General features: G+C 40.5%; 1 protein-coding gene across 1 annotated transcript in view; it reads right to left on the minus strand.

Annotated features, from left to right (window-relative positions):
- The window catches only part of LOC127449335 (contactin-3-like), a 91490-nt gene that overhangs the window by 44279 nt on the left and 25499 nt on the right, over positions 1–21712 (minus strand). The window contains exons 4-6 of the mRNA XM_051712691.1: positions 17304–17479; positions 5968–6063; positions 2438–2641 (exon numbers count right to left, since the gene is read on the minus strand). Coding sequence (XP_051568651.1) covers positions 2438–2641; positions 5968–6063; positions 17304–17479 — 476 coding nt within the window. The remainder of the gene's footprint in view (positions 1–2437; positions 2642–5967; positions 6064–17303; positions 17480–21712) is intronic.

A 21712-nucleotide genomic window follows, 5' to 3' on the forward strand; every position in this document is an offset into this window, starting at 1 on the left:
CCAAGTGGCTGCAGTATTCAAGAGCTCAGCAAGAGTGGTTTCCTTGTTCCCTGGGTCACGTATCCGGTGTGCACAGCTGTCATCACGACCACCTTCCACCACTCTATTTGGCAGGTTGTGCCAGCTGTGGCACAAATCCACCCTGATGTGACAGTCTCCACGGGTCACGAGGACAGGCCTCTTCCTCCCCCGTCCCAGGCTGTTCCAGGGGTGGTCACAAGGAACCAGGTAAGTGCTTCGATGTCCTTAGACTCAGCACATCCACGACGTGGTGTGGCACCTCGAGCTCCACCCCGCCGCGAGGCCCCATCTGCCGGTACGTCCGATGACGTTGTCCCTTTGGTCCCCCTTGCACGGAACTTGGATGCATGGCTTGTGCTTTCCAATCCGTCGCGAGGGCTGGTCTGGACCATCCGACTTGGCTACACGGTTCACTTCACCGGGCGTCTGCCCAGGTTCAGCGGTGTCCACTTCACCTTGGTGGAGGATGAAAACGCTGCTACCTTGCGTGGAGATCACTACCCTCCTACGGAAGGGCAAGATAGAACCTGTCCCTCCAGCCGAGATGAAGAAGGGGTTTTTCAGCCCCTACTTTATCGTACCGAAAAAAAGCGGTGGGTTGCGGCCAATCTTGGACGGGTCCGCGACTGCATTGGCACATCGACTGCCTCGAGTTGTTGGCAATTCTGGCCCCTGGCATGCGCAGCTGGCCCCTTGCATGCGCCAATATGCGTTTCCCCCAGTGAGCCTGCTTGCACATACCCTGTGCAAGGTCAAGGAGGATGAGGAGCAGGTCGTCCTGGTAGAACCCTACTGGCCCACCCAGATGTGGTGCTCGGACCTCACGCTCCTCGCGACAGCTCCCCCTGGCAAATTCCCCTGAGGAAGGACCTTCTTTCTCAGGGACGGGGCACCATCTGGCACCTGCGCCCAGACCTCTGGAATCTCCATGTCTGGCCCCTGGCCGGGATGTGGAAGACCTAAGCGGTCTACCACCCGTGGTGGTAGACACGATCACTCAGGCTAGGGTCCCCTCTATGTGGCGCCTGTATGCCTTTAAGTGGCGTATGTTCGCTAAGTGGTGTTCTTCCCAATCTTGGACCTGTGAGTTCTGAACTAGGCTTTACACAGACTCCCGTTCAAGATGCTGACGCAAAAACGCATTCTGGTGAGCGTCCGGCATCAAGATTGGTTCGCGGCGGTAGACCTGAAGGATGCGTACTTCCACGTCTCGATCCTTCCTCGACACAGACCCTTCCTGTGGTTTGCGTCCGAAAGTCAGGCGTATCAGTACAAAGTCCTCCCTTTCGGCCTGTCCCTGTGTCCTCGTGTCTTTACAAAGGTCGCAGAGGCTGTCCTTGCCCCGTTAAGGGAGTTGAGCATTCATATTCTCAACTATCTCGACGACTGGCTAATCCTAGCTCATTCTCGAGACATGTTGTGCGCACACAAGGACCTGGTGCTCTCACACCTCAGCCGACTAGGGCTTTGGGTCAACTGGGAAAAGCGCATGCTCCTCCCGGTTCAGAACATCATGTGTCCCTCCTGCCAGAACGCTGAACTACCCGCTGAAATGGCCGGACCTTATATCGGCTCCTCAGCATAAAACCTGAATGAGTGGTTGCATACCAGCTCCTTTTATACCCGTATGTCCGGGGGAGTGGCATGCAAATACCACTCGCCAATTTTCATTGGCCTTTTATCAAAGACCAGAGGTGTCTCGGGCTCCCAAGAGTGACCCCTAGTGTCACTACATCGACACAACGTCTCATTCCCTCCATCAGGGAACGGAGGATACATAAGTAATCATAACGTTTTATTGGGTGTCATTTCCGATTAAGATGTAATTTTGTCAAATTGTGCATAAAGTTTGAAAATATTATTTAATTTTGTCTATTTAGGATACATAATTAGCTTTAAAAAGACTCTTAGCCATTTTATTAAAAATGTATTAATTAATACAAAAATAATTTCCATCACCAATATTTCCACCACAGAATTCTATTAACAAAATTCATAATTTGAGATGTGGTGGAATTTACACTGTGGTAGGAATTTGCATGACTTTAAAAAAACTTAAAAACAAAAACAAAAAACAAAAAAACTCCTGTGATGCATGTAGTAGATCAAATAAACCTTTTAGAGATTTAAAAATGTTTTAGTACAAGACTTTTAGCCCTGTGGAAAAGTACAAATGTGCCCAAAGCTGAATAAACACCCAGAAATGAGTGAGCAGTACATTATCAAAAATGTCTTTATTGTGTTGCATGGTACAGAAAGTCATACAGGTTTGGAACAACCTGACGGTGTGTAAATGATGACATAATTTTCATTTTTGGGTGTATTTTTGGGCATTTTGGTAAAATGTCAATTTTCACCTTAGGTTATGTCTATAAAGTTAAGAGGTGTGATTTTTCACAAAAAATACCACTCTTACCATCATTTCTCAGCACTAAAGGTGTGGGCGAACTGAAGACCCGCTCCTTGGTTATACTGTTATTAACTACACATGTATAATTCCCTACATCGGAGGGTTCCACTTTTGCTATGTAGAGATTCCCTGTCTCCTGGGATACGAAGCGCCGACTATCTTGCTGGACAAAGTGAGGGTACTCATTGAAGAGCCAGGTGAAGGTAAGCTCTGAAAAAGAAGTCACAAAAAGAGCTTTAACTTCTGACATAGACATTTATACTTCTAGAAAGGTTCTGAGTCACTTTGTTCGGTCATACAAAGCTTGTACAAAGTGTCTGTATTCCAGTGCTCTCTTCGCCTCAGGCTGACCTCCTTAGGGCAGGTAAGGCTTGGTAAACAGAGCAAGCTCTTTGTGAGGCAGCGTGAAAGGGAGCGAAACAAACTAGATTAAAGCGCCTCACTGGAACTCTTATGACACATGCCCTGTCCAGCTTTACTGCGGCTGGGGGACGAGGGCTTCTCTGCTGGCGTCATTCATGCCTGGCTGCCCCTTGCTGTAAAGGGCTGAACCAGAGTGTACCAAAGGCCCTGCCACAGTGCATTAGCATGTCATCTACAGGAGACGGGGCCGGGGGAAGGGACGGGAGAGGAAAGGGGAGAAAAATCAAGAACAAGAGCAAGCGTGTGCGCATGATGCAACTGTTGGGATCTACAAGGTGTACAGGACGACTGTCACTCTGAAAGTGTCCTCAGAGACAGTTTCTCTGATTGTAAGCCGGGGGAAACACGCAGAGAGACTGATTGTCATGAGGTTGAAGGCAATTCTTTATGATTGACTCAGAATTCCAAAGAGGTTGGCTGGGAATCCCTGACTATGGGGTTTGTTAGCTAAATAAGACGTGGTAGCTTTTGTCAAATGTCATAAGTAAGACAGTGATTAGAACAAAGAACATAAAGGATTAGAAAAGGGTAACACTTTAAAATAAGGTTGTATACAGAAAATCTTGCAGTCATGTCATTGTAAACCCATATGACTTACTTTTTTATGCGGAACACAAAAGGACAATTTATAATGAACACAATGCAATCTTTTCAATACAACGGCAGCTGAAAACGACTCACTCACTTTAAAACGTATACAAAAAAAGAACCCAAGATAATCATAAAAATAGTCCATGCTGCTTGTGTGTCATATTCCAAGACTTCTGAAGACATACGATGAGAAATAACCCGTTTTTTTAAATTTTTTTTATTATTGTCTTTATTTACTGACTGTTTATATGAATACATCGCAAAAAAAGAAAAAAAAGAAGGCACCTGGTTAGGTGTGCATACGGATTACCGCCAAAGCTCGCAGAGCACACTTGCTCATGAGTTGTATACCTTCACAATAATTAATGCATTATGATCTAATATAGATTAACAATAAACAACAGTATATTTATAAATTAACAGTTACCAAGATTAAGAAATGTGCATACAAATATGTAATAGTTAGTGTATCATATCCACTGCATTAACTATTGTTAACATAGTGATTAGTTTTTTTCATTAAAAAGAGAGAAAAATTGCTACAGCTTTAACTACTGTACCATGACTGAAAAACAAAAAGACAAAAAAGCTGTCATTCATTACTATGCTGTAGTTGCTTTTTGTTCAAGATATTTATATCTACACTTTTTTAGGATAGTATGACAATTGAGCTCTCCACCGAGAAAAATGGGGCAATCATTTTTTCAACATAACAGTATATTGTACATGACATGTCCACTGCATTGTGACATACAATACACGGCTTTCTGTCTATGCTCACTTGTGACATTTTAAGGAAGTGAGGCATAATAGAAATGCTGAAGAATGGCCTACAGCTTGAAAATAACGACGGACAAGGTCAAACATATTAAAACATGCCTCTTAATGCTCCAAACGTGGTGCCATTTATTCTTCAGAAGAAAAAGACAGCATACTGTATTCATGAACAATACAAATATATTTGGCAAAAAAAAAAAAAAAAAACATTTTTAACAGCATACCAGTACCCATTTATGACATGGTTCCCACAGTCATGAAAAACCTGGAAATATAAGGAAAGTTATATTATATATGTGATCTACTTTTGATCTAGCAGAAAACTGTACATGTGGAGCAAAGAAAACTTGCTCTTCTACAGATTTAATCACCCACTATTTTATACCAGAGAGTATATTCAGCATTGCCCTAGGAGAAAAAAATTACCTTAGATTTCAAATATTACCAGTGTAAAATAATACATTTTCCTCCACTATGATAAAACAGGTTGGTAATAATAACCAATTTGTCTTTTGAGTTTGGCAACCTAAATCTCAATTTAAATTGATTAAGAGGAACTACCCTACAATACTTTTTTGTTACAAACTAACTTACCCTACAATGCTCTTTTTATAAAACTTCTCATTATATTTTTAGAAACTTGTGCAATAGAATCAGTTGTGCAAATCAAATGTGCAAAGCTTGACATTATTTTTCACATTTTGCCATGATAAACAATTGATTATCCACTCTGGGCCGAAAACGCATTCTTCGGAAAAAAAAAAAAAATGTTCCCACTAATTGGGTTGAGACACCAATTTCAGGTGCTTATTTCCATTTGCCTCCAGATTCAAGTCTGATTGAAAAGAAAGTGATCCAAATGAGAAAACACTGAAGCCAAATAAACAATGCCAGAATCTGCAATCCATAGTAAATGAGTTACTTTAGAAGGTCTAATGCTAACCAGCATGCTGTAAAATGACCATCAGTGATTCAGAAATGCATATGCTTTGCAACAAAGTGAGTTTATAAAATTTCTGCCTTTTCAAGCACTTCAGAATTATTTATTTATTGCTTTTTAGTCATTGTTAGCCTAGTTTTCAATTGCTGGCATCATGAAAGCCAAACATTAGAGTATTCTCATTTGAAATGCTCCACTTCTGAGTTCTCTAATTAAACAAATGCTTAATTAAAGATTTATCTCAGAAAACCATAATTGCTGGGCTATAAAACATTCACATCTTCTAATTTCTGACAGCTCATTTGTTGCAGTAATTGTTGCGACCTCTAATTGGTATTGATGTCTCTCAACTGCCTCGCTCCTGTTTGCACTTGGGGTCTAATGACTTCTGTCCAATTACAGCTAGTTGAATTACAACCACCATTTGAGCTCAATCAGTTGTCTAAGGATTGGCTGGAAGCTCATGTGTGATTGAATAACTACGACAATGACCTTAAGAAGAGGAAAATTAACATGCAAAGCAAAGATGCAGTGCTGTCACCTCTGGTTTAAGCTTAGAAGGCAGGACTGGAGTTTGGGTGTGCATAGTCTCGAACGACAAAACTTCAGACATTGGCATAAGGTCTGGTCCACTTTTCAGGTCTCATTCCAATGTCCTCATGTAATACATTTTAAACTATAAATGCATCAAAGGCTTTACTCTTCAAACCTCTCATTTAACAAAAAAAACAAAACAAAACATTTCTTCAAAACGAAACGCATGTGCACATTCATAAGAAAGACACAAAACACAATACAGACTTACCTCCAGAGTGAAACGGAGTGCCACATAACAAAACGACACCTTGACCTTCCCTCACATTGACAGCACTTCTTGTCTGCATTTTGAAGTTCTCCAGATCTGTAACAGATTATCACAGAAATGGAATTAAATACATTTTGTATCTTTTGTAAGACATATTTAGTTTGCATGCAGAACATCCTTATTCTGAAAACAGCACTACAAATAAAGGTACAACTAATGGAGATGCAATTTAGTAGCACTGATTCACTTAATATTTTAGAAAGCAAAACAGAAAGAAACCAAATAAGTAATTGAGAATATTCCAAAACACATGGTTGATGTCTAACAATGCAGTCCAGCCAGAGGGAGACAGTGGGTGCCATGCACTAACCGTGTGCAGCCTACAGTGTTTCATAAGTCCTCATGAAGTTTGCATTTGCATACTCAAACCACGCTTTCACACAAATCACAGACTCCCAGAGAAAGCTACAGAAAACTGAGGCTGCAGTGGGTCTACCATCTGTGTACTTCAGCAGAAATCAAGATTCATCAGACCAGGCTATGTTTTTCTAGTCTTTAACTGTCCAGTTTTGGTGAGCCTGTGCCCACTGCAGCCTCAGCTTTTGGTTCTTGGCTGACAGAAGTGGAAACCGACATGGTCTTCCGCTGTTGTAGCCCATCCACCTCAAGTTTCAACATGTTGCACATTCTGAGATGCTATTCTGCTCACTACAATTGTACAGAGGTGTTATCTGAGTTACCATAGCCTTTCTGTCAGCTCGAACCAGTCTGGCCATTCTCCGTTGACCTCTCTCATCAACAAGGCATTTCCTTTCCTTGCTAGAGACTACTGTGCGATCCCAGGTGATCAGCAGTTACAGAAATACTCAAATCAGCCCGTCTATTACCAAAATCATGCCACGGTCGAAATCACTGAGATCACATTTTTCCCCATTCTGATGGTTGATGTGAACATTAGCTGAAGCTCCTGACCCGTATCTGCATGATTTTATAAACTGCACTGCTGCCACATGATTGGCTATAATTAGATAATTGCATGAATAAGTAGCTAATAAAGTGGTCGGTGAGTGTATATATATATATATATATATACAGTATATACTGTGTATATATTGTATATGTATAATTTATATATATATATATATACAGATGCATCTCAATAAATTAGAATGTCGTGGAAAAGTTCATTTATTTCAGTAATTCAACTCAAATTGTGAAACTCGTGTATTAAATAAATTCAATGCACACAGACTGAAATAGTTTAAGTCTTTGGTTCTTTTAATTGTGATGATTTTGGCTATCTCAAAAAATTAGAATATTTTGACATGCCAATCAGCTAATCAACTCAAAACACCTGCAAAGGTTTCCTGAGCCTTCAAAATGGTCTCTCAGTTTGGTTCACTAGGCTACACAATCATGGGGAAGACTGCTGATCTGACAGTTGTCCAGAAGACAATCATTGACACCCTTCACAAGGAGGGTAAGCCACAAACATTCATTGCCAAAGAAGCTGGCTGTTCACAGAGTGCTGTATCCAAGCATGTTAACAGAAAGTTGAGTGGAAGGAAAAAGTGTTGAAGAAAAAGATGCACAACCAACCGAGAGAACCGCAGCCTTATGATTGTCCAGCAAAATTGATTCAAGAATTTGGGTGAACTTCACAAGGGATGGACTGAGGCTGGGGTCAAGGCATCAAGAGCCACCACACACAGACATGTCAAGGAATTTGGCTACAGCTGTCATATTCCTCTTGTTAAGCCACTCCTGAACCACAGACAACGTCAGAGGAGTCTTACCTGGGCTAAGGAGAAGAAGAACTGGACTGTTGCCCAGTGTTCCAAAGTCCTCTTTTCAGATGAGAGCAAGTTTTGTATTTCATTTGGAAACCAAGGTTCTAGAGTCTGGAGGAAGGGTGGAGAAGCTCATAGCCCAAGTTGCTTGAAGTCCAGTGTTAAGTTTCCACAGTCTGTGATGATTTGGGGTGCAATGTCATCTGCTGGTGTTGGTCCATTGTGCTTTTTGAAAACCAAAGTCACTGCACCCGTTTACCAAGAAATTGTGGAGCACTTCATGCTTCCTTCTGCTGACCAGCTTTTTAAAGATGCTGATTTCATTTTCCAGCAGGATTTGGCACCTGCCCACACTGCCAAAAGCACCAAAAGTTGGTTAAATAACCATGGTGTTGGTGTGCTTGACTGGCCAGCAAACTCACCAGACCTGAACCCCATAGAGAATCTATGGGGTATTGTCAAGAGGAAAATGAGAAACAAGAGACCAAAAAATGCAGATGAGCTGAAGGCCACTGTCAAAGAAATCTGGGCTTCCATACCACCTCAGCAGTGCCACAAACTGATCACCTCCATGCCACGCCGAATTGAGGCAGTAATTAAAGCAAAAGGAGCCCCTACCAAGTATTGAGTACATATACAGTAAATGAACACTTTCCAGAAGGCCAACAATTCACTAAAAATGTTTTCTTTATTGGTCTTATGATGTATTCTAATTTTCTGAGATAGTGAATTGGTGGGTTTTTGTTAAATGTGAGCCAAAATCATCACAATTAAAAGAACCAAAGACTTAAACTACTTCAGTCTGTGTGCATTGAATTTATTTAATACACGAGTTTCACAATTTGAGTTGAATTACTGAAATAAATGAACTTTTCCACGACATTCTAATTTATTGAGATGCATCTGTATATATATATATATATTCTATGTTCTTAAAATTAAGCCAAAACCAACATCATAATTTGTGTGATAATGTGTAAAAAAATTGGCTTGGAACAGAATATTAACAACTATATCAGGAACTTATTTCGGGGGCATTTTTTTGCACCCACATTTTGAATTTTTGAGGCATCTTTGTCACTTTTAATGGCATTTTTGCCCCAAGCCCTCCTTAATATTTGACCTTGCGTAACATGCCTAGTTTAATGTGTTTCTGAGTGGTTTTGAGAATGGCATGCTTGGCTTTACTCAAAAATCTTCCTGCCCATGCTCTTGAGGAAGAGCTTAATGACATATTTGCAGAGAGTGACGAATCGCAGTTCAGCAGAGGTTGCGCGGAAAGTCCTTATGTGGAGATGGTTTGGGCATGTTTTATGGAATTACTAACTGTGGGAAAGCACTCCCTCATTAGGAATAATCTGGATTCATCAACATTAGAACAAGGGTAAGAAATTTTGTGTTAGAACCTTTTCTGCACACATAAATACGCAATATTTTGTGAATGAGACTCAGTATGAGAATGTATGAGAAACAGTTGCAAACATCGCCTTCACCTAGCAGGCACTGTAAGCGGCATCATTATCAGACACATTCTAATCTCACCCTCTGAGGCAGTAGCCTCTCTATCAACACATGCCGACACCATTCATCACCACAAATTAACAGCAGGGGAGCAAGTTGGCAGCCAGCTTGTATACCTGATATGATAAAAACCTTCCCCGAATTTTTTGTGATGTAACGGAGGCCTGCTGCGCCAAATCCAAACCCTCAAGCAAACAGTCAAGAGTCAGTCTACCCAACACAAACAATAGTGAGTCAATGTGACCGATAAGACAAATTGCATAGCAGAGGAAAAAAATAGAAAAACTAAAGGAGAAGGAAACATCAGGATTAGGGAAAGGTGGAGGAGAACAGTGGGAAAGATTAATGAGAGAATTCCTTCTGACCGAAAAGACGTCCCACACAACAGAGTCATACTGAGCTGTGGTGGAAGTAGAGCGAGTGCGACTCACTCAGATGCCTGTAACAGGATGAATGGCTTGGAGACAGAGAGGCAGAGCCACGGCCAATGATTAATGACCTCTTGTGTTAAAATCTATAAGACTCAACTCATGTGACGCATGCAGAGTGTGGGGCAGGCCGGATATCTTCACAGGGAATGGCATTGTTTCATGAATAGCATTAATATCAGTCTGGATGTGGAGGTTGGAGAATTGAGTGTCGTTGAGGAGAGACTTTATGGTTTAATTTCCATAACTAATTTTTCCAATGTTATGAGTTGGATGTAGGTTGAAATACAGGGTCCTGTTTTTCGAACATACTTGGTTACTTGCTATGTTCAGTATCATTTATGCTAATTTATGATAATGTATTTATTCTGAAGAAAATGTGAGGGTGTTAGGGTGTTGTGGGTGGTTGCCAGGGCATTGCTATACAGTTACTAAGGTTTTTTGGGTGGTTACTAGGGCAAGGCTGATGGTTGCTATAGGGTGTTCTGTGTAGTTAATCGGTGGTAAATGGTCCAAGTTGAAAGAGCCCACCCCCAAGACTCCATAATATTTTGGTCCCTAGATATTGCTTGGATTCCTCCTTCAATGCAAAAAAGTCTATGGGATTTTTTTTATTATTATTTTTTTACCTTTTGTATTTTATTCACCAGATGGAAATTCAGATAATTTAAAACCATAATTGCACAACCTCCAAAAAATGGTGTGGGATGAGTCAAATGGTTAGGGGTTTGTTCAAATTCCTAACTCTAAATATAAGCAGTAATAATAGTGTTGTTTGCCTTTATCAAACCAGGAATTCTATGTTGCTCTGATTACATAACTGGATAAATGTTAAGCTTGGCTTTAAGAGTGGGAAATCCCATGTTTATTCTGAAACATATTGAGCTAACAGAGTAAGTAACATTCAAAGAACAGGACCCAGCTCTTTAATTTCAGACAATCATAATTACCACTTAAATACCCATTTTGGGGTACTACGGAGGGGTGATGATATACAAAGATTTAAATAAGACATGTTCAGTGTTTCCCCTATATGCATTCATATAGTGGTGTGTTGCTGCTAAATTATGAGCGCCACTGTTGAGATTTCACATGGTTCATTAATATTCTTTGCACAACGTAACACTTGCTAGACCCAGTCAGCTGCAAGCTTTTTACATTGCATGTTGTTGAATGGGGCTGGTATGAAACGAAAGGGACCCCACCATATACACACAAACAAGTACACACACGTAATCACAGTGACGTCACCCTATAGCAGTCCAACGTGAGTGTGTCTGCAACGGAGAAGCAGGATATCCGCAGGGTTTGAAAATCAGCGCGGGATTGCGAACAAATGTAATATTTCCCGTATGTTCCACGATTAGAATGGGGGAACTGCCCACACTTTTATTCACTTTAACACGTAACTGTGAATTGGTAAACCAATCCATACAGATGAACAAATAAGTAATCTTGTGTTTGAATAAAACTGTATTTCCAGAGTAAATCAGCTCTTCCGCATTCCTCTCTCCCTCTCTCGTGCACCTCACTGAATGCTTGCGGAGTTTCATGTAAGTGTGCACAGAAAGAAAGTCACAAGTAAGTTTGTTGCATATTTACTTAACTTAAGATTTGACGTGCGAATGACATTGTACCGCGTCTCTGTAAGCGAGCGATGCGATAAAACTATTGCTCCTGTTTATAATCAACAAAGCAAAGCTGTCAACATTGCAAGCGCACAAAGTCGGAGCAATCTAGTTTTCTCGACTTTCATATCAACACGTTTTCATATCGCGCCCTCATATCATATTACAAAACCTTTGACAAGAAAGGCAGACACAGCAAAAATGCTTTATGAAAACTGCTATCAGAACTACTCTAGTTGAAGAGAACCTACTGCAGGGAGAAGAGAAACAATTAAACACCTGTTACATCTGTCATCTCCATCTATCTGGAGCTCCATCTGACCTGTACAGGTATTTTCTCTACCCTGAGAATGTCCATTTTAATTAGTATGTAAAAAATATGCATATATAATAATAATATATTAATATAAATACTATAATATTAATATACATATTATGAAAATACATCCTTTTCTATCTTTAATATACATATAATATAAGCAAGGTTCTCTCTCAGGTTTTCACCTGTTAATATTTTCAATGCATTTTGTCAACATTGAATGGCCATTATAATGTAACTGGTGAGTACTGACTTGTACTCTTGAAGTGATTTTAAAGTGAAAGTATTTCTGTCATCACTTGCAAATGTTTAAGATTTTCTTTCTACCATGGAACTCAAAAGGAGATGTTAGGGAGAATGTGTGGATGGAAAAAAAATAAATAGTGACAGTGCATGGTGACTGGAACTAACATTCTGCCTAACATCTCCTTTTGTGTTCCACAGAAGAGAGAAATTCATACAGGCTTGGGGGTGAGTAATGACAGAAATTTCATTTTTGATTGACCTGCCCTTCAACCAACTGTTAAAGTCATTGTTAAAGGTATCTGCCAAGAACAACAACATAAATGTAAGTCAGAACATGATTGCATCACATCTTGCTGAGAAACAAGAGACTGAAGCAGAGGACCATAATTAGGCTATAAACTTTAAAAAGTATCCCTCTGATCTCCCCTTTGAGAGAATTGGAATGGACCTCGTCAGGCCATTAGAACGGTCAGCACGCGGACATCGCTTTGTATTGGTCCTAGTGGATTATGCAACGCGATATCCGGAAGCAGTGCCTCTTCACAACATCTCAGCACGCAGTTTTGCGGAGGCACTCTTCAAAATAATCTCCCGGGTGGGGATTCCGAAAGAAATCCTCACCGATCAAGGCACAACATTTATGTCACGAACACTACGCGAACTGTACGAGTTGTTAAATATTAAATCGATTCGCACCAGTGTATACCATCCTCAAACGGATGGCCTGGTGGAACGATTTAATAAAACCCTCAAAAACATGATTCGTAAGTTCGTGCACGATGATTCCAGAAATTGGGATAAATGGCTCGACCCTCTGTTATTTGCAGTACGAGAGGTCCTGCAAGCCTCCACTGGCTTCTCCCCATTCAAGCTGCTGTATGGGCGACGCCCACACGGCATGCTTGATGTATTGCGAGAGGCCTGGGAGGAAGAACCTTCAAACAGTAAAAATGAAATTCAGTACGTTCTTGATCTTAGAGCAAAACTCCACACCTTGGGGCAACTAACACAGGAGAATTTGCTCCAAGCTCAAGAACGACAGCGCCGACTGTATGACAGGGGAACTCAGCTAAGGGAATTTGCACTGGGAGATAAAGTGCTTGTATTGCTTCCCACATCGAGCTCTAAATTACTCGCCAAGTGGCAAGGACCCTTTGAAGTCACACGACGAGTGGGAGATCTCGATTATGAGGTTAAACGAACTGATAGAGGGGACGCACGTCAAACATACCACCTCAATCTCCTGAAATTGTGGAGGGAGGTGGTTCCCGTGACGTTGGCTACAGTAGTTCCCGAGAAGGCGGAGCTCGGACCGGTGATGAGTTCAAAACATAATCAGTTCACCCCGGTCATTTGCGGAGACCACCTCTCACTGAGCCAACTCGCGGAGGTTGCTAGTTTGCAACAGGAGTTCGCAGATGTGTTCTCCCCTCTACCGGGACATACAAACCCGGGGGTCATGGTACGTAGCCGCCCCTATCGATTACCCGAACACAAGAAGAAAATCGTTCGGGAAGAATTGGATGCGATGCTTGATATGGGGGTAATAGAAGAATCCCACAGTGATTGGTCCAGCCCTGTTGTTCTAGTGCCTAAGAGCGACGGGTCTGTGCGATTCTGTGTGGATTATAGAAAAGTCAACGCGGTGTCTAAATTTGATGCATATCCAATTCCTCGCGTTGATGAGTTGCTCGATCGGTTGGGCACTGCTCGTTTTTATTCGACATTGGATTTGACGAAGGGTTATTGGCAGATCCCCTTGACACCAATTTCCCGTGAGAAAACCGCCTTCTCCACACCGTTTGGATTACACCAATTTGTGACTCTTCCGTTCGGTTGTTTGGAGCCCCGGCTACGTTTCAGCGTCTCATGGACTGAATCCTCAGACCTCATTCAGCTTACGCCACTGCCTATTTAGATGACATCATTATTTATAGCAATGATTGGCAGCGGCACATGCAACATATGAGGGCGGTTCTGAGATCGCTACGCCGAGCGGGACTCACAGCGAATCCGAAGAAGTGCGCGATTGGACGGGTGGAGGTACGGTATCTGGGGTTCCACTTGGGCCACGGGCAGGTGCGTCCCCAAATTGACAAGACAGCGGCGATTGCGACCTGCCCGAGACCCAAGACCAAAAAGGGGGTGAGACAGTTCCTGGGGCTGGCTGGCTATTATAGAAGGTTCGTACTTAATTATTCGGACGTCACCAGCCCGCTGACTGATCTCACTAAAAAGGGAGCTCCAGATCCGGTCCAGTGGACGGAGCAGTGTCAACGGGCGTTCACGCAAGTTAAAGCTGCACTTTGCGGGGGGCCGCTTTTACATTCACCTGACTTCTCTCTCCCTTTTGTGTTACAGACAGATGCTTCAGACAAGGGGCTGGGGGGCCGTACTCTCGCAGGTGGTGGAGGGGGAGGAGCGCCCGGTGCTGTACATTAGCCGTAAGCTCTCGTTAAGGGAAACTAAGTACAGCACCGTGGAAAAGAAGTGTCTCGCCATCAAGTGGGCGGTCCTCACACTCCGATACTACCTGCTGGGGCGGGCCTTCACCCTCTGCTCGGATCACGCCCCACTCCAGTGGCTCTAATGCCCGGATCACCCGTTGGTATCTGGCTCTTCATCCGTTTAAGTTCAAGGTGGTCCACAGACCGGGGGCGCAGATGGCTGTCGCCGACTTCCTTTCCAGGAATGGGGGGGGAGTGGTAGGCAGGCTGGATGCCGCCCCGGCCTGAGTCGGGCGGTGGGGATATGTGGCAGCGGTGGCTGGTCAAGCATCTCTCCGGAGAGAGAGAAAGCGGTAAGGGCGCTTACACCTGAGCTAAATTATGTCTAACACCTGTCTCTAATTTCAGTGAGCACGGGGAGAGCGGCATAAAGAGGGCCACGCAGCACTCAGACGAGAGAGAGAACCTGGGCATTAGAGACCTGATTGTGAAGCCAAGAGCTTATTATTGTAAAGCTGAGAGTTTATTTTTCTGAAGTAGTTGTTTATGTTTAGACTGAGTTATTGAACATGGTGAGAGCCCTGAAAGAGTGCATTTGCTGCAGTGGGGAGAATAAAACGCTTACCTGAACCAGAAAATCTGCTTCTCGTCTCCTCCTTTAACTGAGAAGTGTTACACGTATATTCAAACTTGTCGTGTTGTAATTGGTCACGTGACACAAAAGAACCAATGATGTTTTGCGTCTAAGGCACAACGCTTCTAAAGGTTCCATTTTATGTTATCACAGATACAAATGAAGTATGAATGCTTTGGTGGAGGGGAAGATTTTAAATTGTTTTGTTTCTCACACAAAGCTATTGAATTACAGTACTTTAGAAGACTTGGAATATAGTGCTTGAGTCATATTGACTACTCTTTTTTTTGGTGTTTTTTGTCCGTTTTTGTGTGAACTATACATTTAAAAACATCATTCCCCATTGATTAACCAATGATCAATAAGGGAAATTAATGTCAAGCAGGTCTAGTTAACCAATCCCCTGAAGTGAGATTCACTATCCCACCCATAAAGATAGTGGCAGTCTGTCTCCTAAGAGGAACGTGGGATGCTCTGTGTTTTCCAGCAGTTGAATCAACAGTTAAACAGCACGAAAAAACAGTGTCTTTAGCCCTATTCGGACGGCAATTATTTTACACGGGGACTTGAGGTAATTCCAGCATTTACAGGGGGTAATCAATGATTTTATTGCTGTCCGAATCCGAAATGTCTGTGTTTTTCTCCCACCTCCCGCAAGAAAATTCCCGGCCAAATTACCTACTGTTTTTTGACAAACACCAAGGTCATGTGGTAATTTAATTACCGTCCGAATCCACATCTCTGAGTTTATAATCCAAAAGCCATTTTGGAAATCCTTTTTGATCACTGCTAAGTGCTGTACATTTGCGCTGCGTGTGGTAAGAGCTCTGGCGGCAATGGACAGTTGTGAAAGTTGGAGGAAACAGAAAAACAGAAATTTTTGAAATAAATAACAATAATAAAATTATGTCGCTGCTCCACCATAGTGAGTGGGAACTCTTAAGTAGAAGGGAAAGAAAAAGGAGAGCCAGATCATGTAAACTTTTGAAATGTTCCATTATTAAGGCAGCAATGTAATAAAATTGTAATATTTCACATTTTAATGTAGAAACGTTTACTAAATACATTTATACATAGGGCTTGCATGACTACTCCGTTTATACGGGTCAAGTAGTCCCAGAAAAGTTGCCGGGTTTATGTATATATCTTATTTAAAAGGTTTAATTTCCACCTCCACTTTTTAAACACTGACAGATAATTCCAAATGATGTCCGTCATTTTGACAGATAAAACATAAGAAAACTATTTTTACCATAGCGCCACAAATTTAATTTTAAATATCTTTACTGTCCTTGATATGTGTGGCTTCTATATCTCCTTGCGTGCGCTTAGGAGAGAGCACGCAAGTGGCGCAACTGAAGTGATGCGGGTGACGAAACATGCGTACCCCCATTGACAGATTTATTTGGCTGCGTTGATAAACAGTCTTGTCCCTACAGTTTCTTGATTCATGTAATTGCTCTTCGCAAGAATTTTGGCTTGCTCCTTATGTGAATATGTACACTGTAAATGTCCGCAGCGCTTTGCAGAGCGGTTCCCTCATGCTTTAACATATTTATTTTCACTTTAGCGTAATTCCAAACACATTTAAACACAAATACAGAGGACACAGTCTGTGGATTGATGAATTGTCCATATAACAAGCACAACTGCCATCATGTGATCCCCAAAAAGTTTCGCTCATCCCCCGTGATTTAATTGTCATCCAAACGCCTGAGTTTTATCACAGAGGAGCCATGAAAATGTACTTTTAGAGATGTTACCCTGAGAAACTACTGCCGTCCGAATAGGGCTTAAGTTGACAGACAAACATGATTCATGGCCAGGTGTTTTCATGTCAAGCAAGCTTCTGAGCACAAATGATTTGAGAATCTGATTTCTTTAGCAGACACAAGGACAGCATTTCTAATAATTTGTGCAGCGCCCAGGTGGCTAGATGGCTACTCTCATACTTGGCAGTTTACTTTGTAGAGCAGACAGTATGGGTATTAATATGGTGAGTCAATATGCGGTGCACAAATACACTGCTGAAGCCATCAACCTGGTCTAATGAGAATGACTGATAGAGTTTGAAGTCACTGGAATGGCATTTCACCCTGTGACAGCCTGTTTGATTGCTCTTTCTTCGGCAATGCCATTCGAATACCAAAGACCAAAGGAAACTTATTGAAGATAATCACTATTTTAGCAATTCCATTTAGTGAAGCTAGTGTTGCAGAAATTACACATTTTAAAGGTGTAAAAAAAAGTGGCACCAAAAGGAATTTCAAAAATAATGGTTGTTCTCAATGAAGTTTCACCAATTATCTCACATGCAACTTACATGCAAACTGTATTGTGGCTCTCTGGCTGAGGATGGTTCCCCGAGCATTGGAGGCAGTGCACTGGTAGACACCGCTGTCTTGGTCCCTATCCAGGCCGGTAATGATCAGGTTACCTCCAGACAGGTGACGCCTCTCGTCACTACGAAGATCAATGAGCGTTCCGTTTAGAGACCATCTGGAGAGACGCAAACACAATCAGAACAGTGGTCTCAAGAGAAGCTAACTTACCAACATTCATCACATGCATCAATCTGACTCAGCCTGCTTCATTATACAGTTAGATTCAGCAACAAAATGAAGCTTGTTGCTCACATTTGTTTTCATTCTTTGTTATTCAGCAGTACAGTTTGACCAATAACTGATGAAAACAGGCAAAACAATTCATGTCTAATTGTTTAAAGGAATATTTCACCCCAAAATGAGAATTCTCTCATCATTTACTCACCCTCATGCCATCCCAGACTTTCTTTCTTCTGCAGAACATGAAGATTTTTAGAAGAATATCTCAGCTCCATACAATGCAAGTGAATGGTTGCCAGAACTTTGAAGGTCCAAAAATGACATAAAGGCAGCATTAAGTAATCCATATGATTCCAGTGTCTCCATATCTTCTGAAGCGATATGATAGGTGTGGGAGAGAAACAGGTCAATACTGAAGTCCTTTTTTTCTATCAATCTCCACTTTCGACCAGCCCCAACCAGTAGGTGGTTGAATGTGAAAGTCATTTCCACATTCTGGAAGTGTAGATTTTCAGTAAAAAAGGACTTAAATATTGATCTCTTTCTCATCCACATTTATCATCTCACTTCAGAAGATATGTATTTAACAACTGGAGTCTTATGCATTACTTTTATAGCGCCTTTATGTCCCTTTTGGATCTTCAAAGTTCTGGTCACCATTCACTTGCATTGTGAGGACCAACAGAGCTGGAATATTATTTTAAAAATCTTTGTCTGTGTTTTGCAGAAGAAAGAAAGTCATACACATCTGGGATGGCATGAGGGTGAGCAAATGAACTATCACCCAAAGTTTTGGGTGAACTATCCCTTTAATGACCTTGAAGACATGCAGTCTCCATTAGTTTATTTATTTGTTTATTTTATTTATTTGTTTATTTTTTGTAGAGTCAGTTAGCTTTACTTCCAAATTATGAAAGAAAGGTTTCACACTCGACTATAGAGTATTTTCAGTGCAATGTCAATTATTTACAGTAGCTACACTTGCATGTGTAATATGTCCTTATCTCAATTAAACAGTGAGATTAGGGAATTTGAGTTTAATGAAATAGATCAAATTAAATACAGCAACTCGGGTTGTTTCACAAAAACAATGTGATTTCCAAAATTTATTAAAAATTCCAATAGCCTACTGCTGGTTGTTAAAGGATCTTTAAAAGTCTTCAGTTAGCAGCACTAGAGTTTCACTTTCATTGCATGTTTTTTTTTTTTTTTTTTCTTCAAACAATAAACGTGAATAGTGACTGGGGCTATCATTCTGCCTAACATCTCCTTTTGTGTTCCATGGAAGGCAGAAAGTCATATGGGTTTGAAACAACATGAGGGTGAGAAAATAATGGCAGATTTTTTATTGTTGGGTGAACTACCCTTTTAAGTGAAATCATAAAATGTATGTACACAAATACATTTATGTAACTGGACAAAAAGCATAATCTGTAAAATCTTAGCAGAAAACCTTTGAAATGACAGCAACAATGGGACAGACGTGTTGGCACAATCTACATTATTCCACTAGTGTGAAAAACTAATGAGTGGGGTGGACAGCATTTAAAAAAATAAAATAAAAATAGAAATGGACTGTAGATTCAAGTCTCTCCCCAGATCTGTCAGACAACAAAGACTGCAGCTCTCCAAAGCCCATATCTGCTGCATTATTTATTGATCTCAGTGTGGCAGAATTAATGTGTCTCCTTTAGTCATTATTTGTAAGTCTAATATAATAGCCAGTGTATTTGATATAATTTATTGTGGCATCTGGCCCCGAGCTTACAAAGTTGATTGCTGTAAGACTGTTTGTTGTAAATACAGACAATATTTGTGTTCTTGCAAAATAGTAGGGTACTAAATTATAATATCAAACTAATCTGATTCTATAATACACTTTCAAGAGTGTGATAAATCAACATCACTCTTGGATCCTACAGCAGGGCCCCATCTACTGTATATAAAGATGACTGAACTAGTCAGGACATTATTTGAAAGGACATAAGCTGCTATGTCTTGTTAATTTATGTGTTTTGTTCAAGAAAGCACATAAATGTTGGCACAACAGGCTACACAAAATAATGTTGGCATCATCTGTTTCTTAGTGTAGACCAATATCTGGTTGTCACTGTCATTTCTCTTGATATGTGCGAGAGGACAAAGTTGATGGCATGGAAGGTATGTCCTTGTTGGTCCAGAGGATTCTATTCTCAGCCTGAGACATCCATGAACCACCCGCAGTCCGTTTACTGACCATCTGACGCATATTGCAAACAAATTTTTTTTTTAAACTTGGCTGAAATCACCAGTTCCAATCTGATTGGCTGGCTTTGAGCAACTTCTGTGAGTCAGGTTGCACCAGTCCGCCTTGAAATATAGTTGTGTTTACAAGACACAAGGTTGAACCAATACATTCTTTTGAGGAAAAACTCATACCTGGACTTGACAAAGTTTGTCAGATTAGTGGTGTCAAATCTTATAATGTTAGTGGTATCAAATATTCAAGATACTCATAATTTTTAGGTGTTGTCAGTATGTTTGCCTTGTTTTCCAGTAAAAATGTCGAAACATCCTTAAAATCTAAGTTTACTTGAGAAGCAAAATTGTTTCCGAGAATATATATATAAAAAAAAAAAAACAAAAAAAACAATGTTCAATAAACTTAATGAAACAGAGGGAAACTTTTAAATGCAATTAAATAATATATTTCAACAAATATCAGTAAAAATTAATTGTTTGAATGGATTTCATCTAGTCCTGTTATACAAACTTGCATTCATTTTAATCATATCTACTAGATAAAAATGTGTCAAAGTCATAATTTTTGTTATGTTTAACAGACATCGTAGATCATATACACAACTAGTTATGGCCGCTGAAAATTATTTATGTTGACGAATTGTAAATAGATTCAGCGAACTTCCATTTTACAAATTTAAATTGATTGCACACAATGAAATTAAGATGCTCAAGTATTGTGTTGCATTAGCTCATTTTAATTAACTAAATTCAACAAGGAGAGAAACAATTAAACAATTAAAATTCAATACATTTTCTGAAAACAAGTCACAATGTCCTAGGTAATTTTGCATTGAAATAAATGTATCTTGTTTTAAGGATAAGATTTTTTTTTTATTTATTTGGTAAACAAGACAAAAATACTAATTAAGAAAATATTTTATTGCAGTGAACTACATATCTATTCAGATTGGATTTGTCTGTGAAATAACCAGTACTTATTAGTTTTTATAAGTCTGGATATCTGATTGTATAGTCTACATACAGCACTTCCCCAGTGTTTTCTGTACAGCCGTTCATAGACCACCAGTTCTGTGCAATTACTTGAAAAAAAAAAAAAAAATACATATTTTTTTCCCCACAATGGTTTATTATTGTGGTATCAACTATTTCAGATTAACTTGCCCCTAAACATCACATAAAAATAAACACTGTGGCTGGTCGCTTTACATGCCAGTCAGATGATCTCTTCCTGTCTCTTGTTGGACATAAAAAGCTACAAAGTGTACCAGACTTTCTGTCGACAGTCAAAAGTCTATTCTCAGCCTCAGAACAACAAAGCGTGCCACAAAACACTATGTAATTGACACCAACTGAGAAAATATGTCACAACAAAATTTTATGATACACAGGGATGGAAGAAGAACATAAAAAATAATAATAATAATTGTGTCTCTGTTTATCTTAAAAGATTTGAAAGACACCAACATACACTTTCATCATCACTTACACATTTCAACACACACTTCTAGCCTCAAAGAATTTAAATTTATTAGTATAATTTTATATGTAGTTATTTAAAACCAAGCTTTACAAGACAGCTTTGGTCACCGTCACAGTGGTAGTTTAGGTAACTAAATCCACACATTCTGTTAGTAATTGGTGCATGAATGATCATTTATAAAGGCAAAGTGAAGACTTACAAACAATCCAGTCTCCAAGGAGCTCCTTTACCAGGATCAAAAAGGCTTAGAAGTGACAGGGAGCTACAGTATTTCCAGATAATGAGAAGGCCTAGGGCATCCAGTAGTTTTCTAACTATTGCGAAAGGTTCTTTGAGAAGTTTAATGGACAATTAAGCTGCCTCCTCACACCAAACTGCCCAAGCCTAACTATTTCCATCATCGTCGTTGTGATCCGTTGTTATAACCGTCAACGTCAGTATCAT

This window comes from Myxocyprinus asiaticus, chromosome 12 (assembly GCF_019703515.2).
Source record: "Myxocyprinus asiaticus isolate MX2 ecotype Aquarium Trade chromosome 12, UBuf_Myxa_2, whole genome shotgun sequence".
NCBI lineage: Eukaryota > Metazoa > Chordata > Actinopteri > Cypriniformes > Catostomidae > Myxocyprinus > Myxocyprinus asiaticus.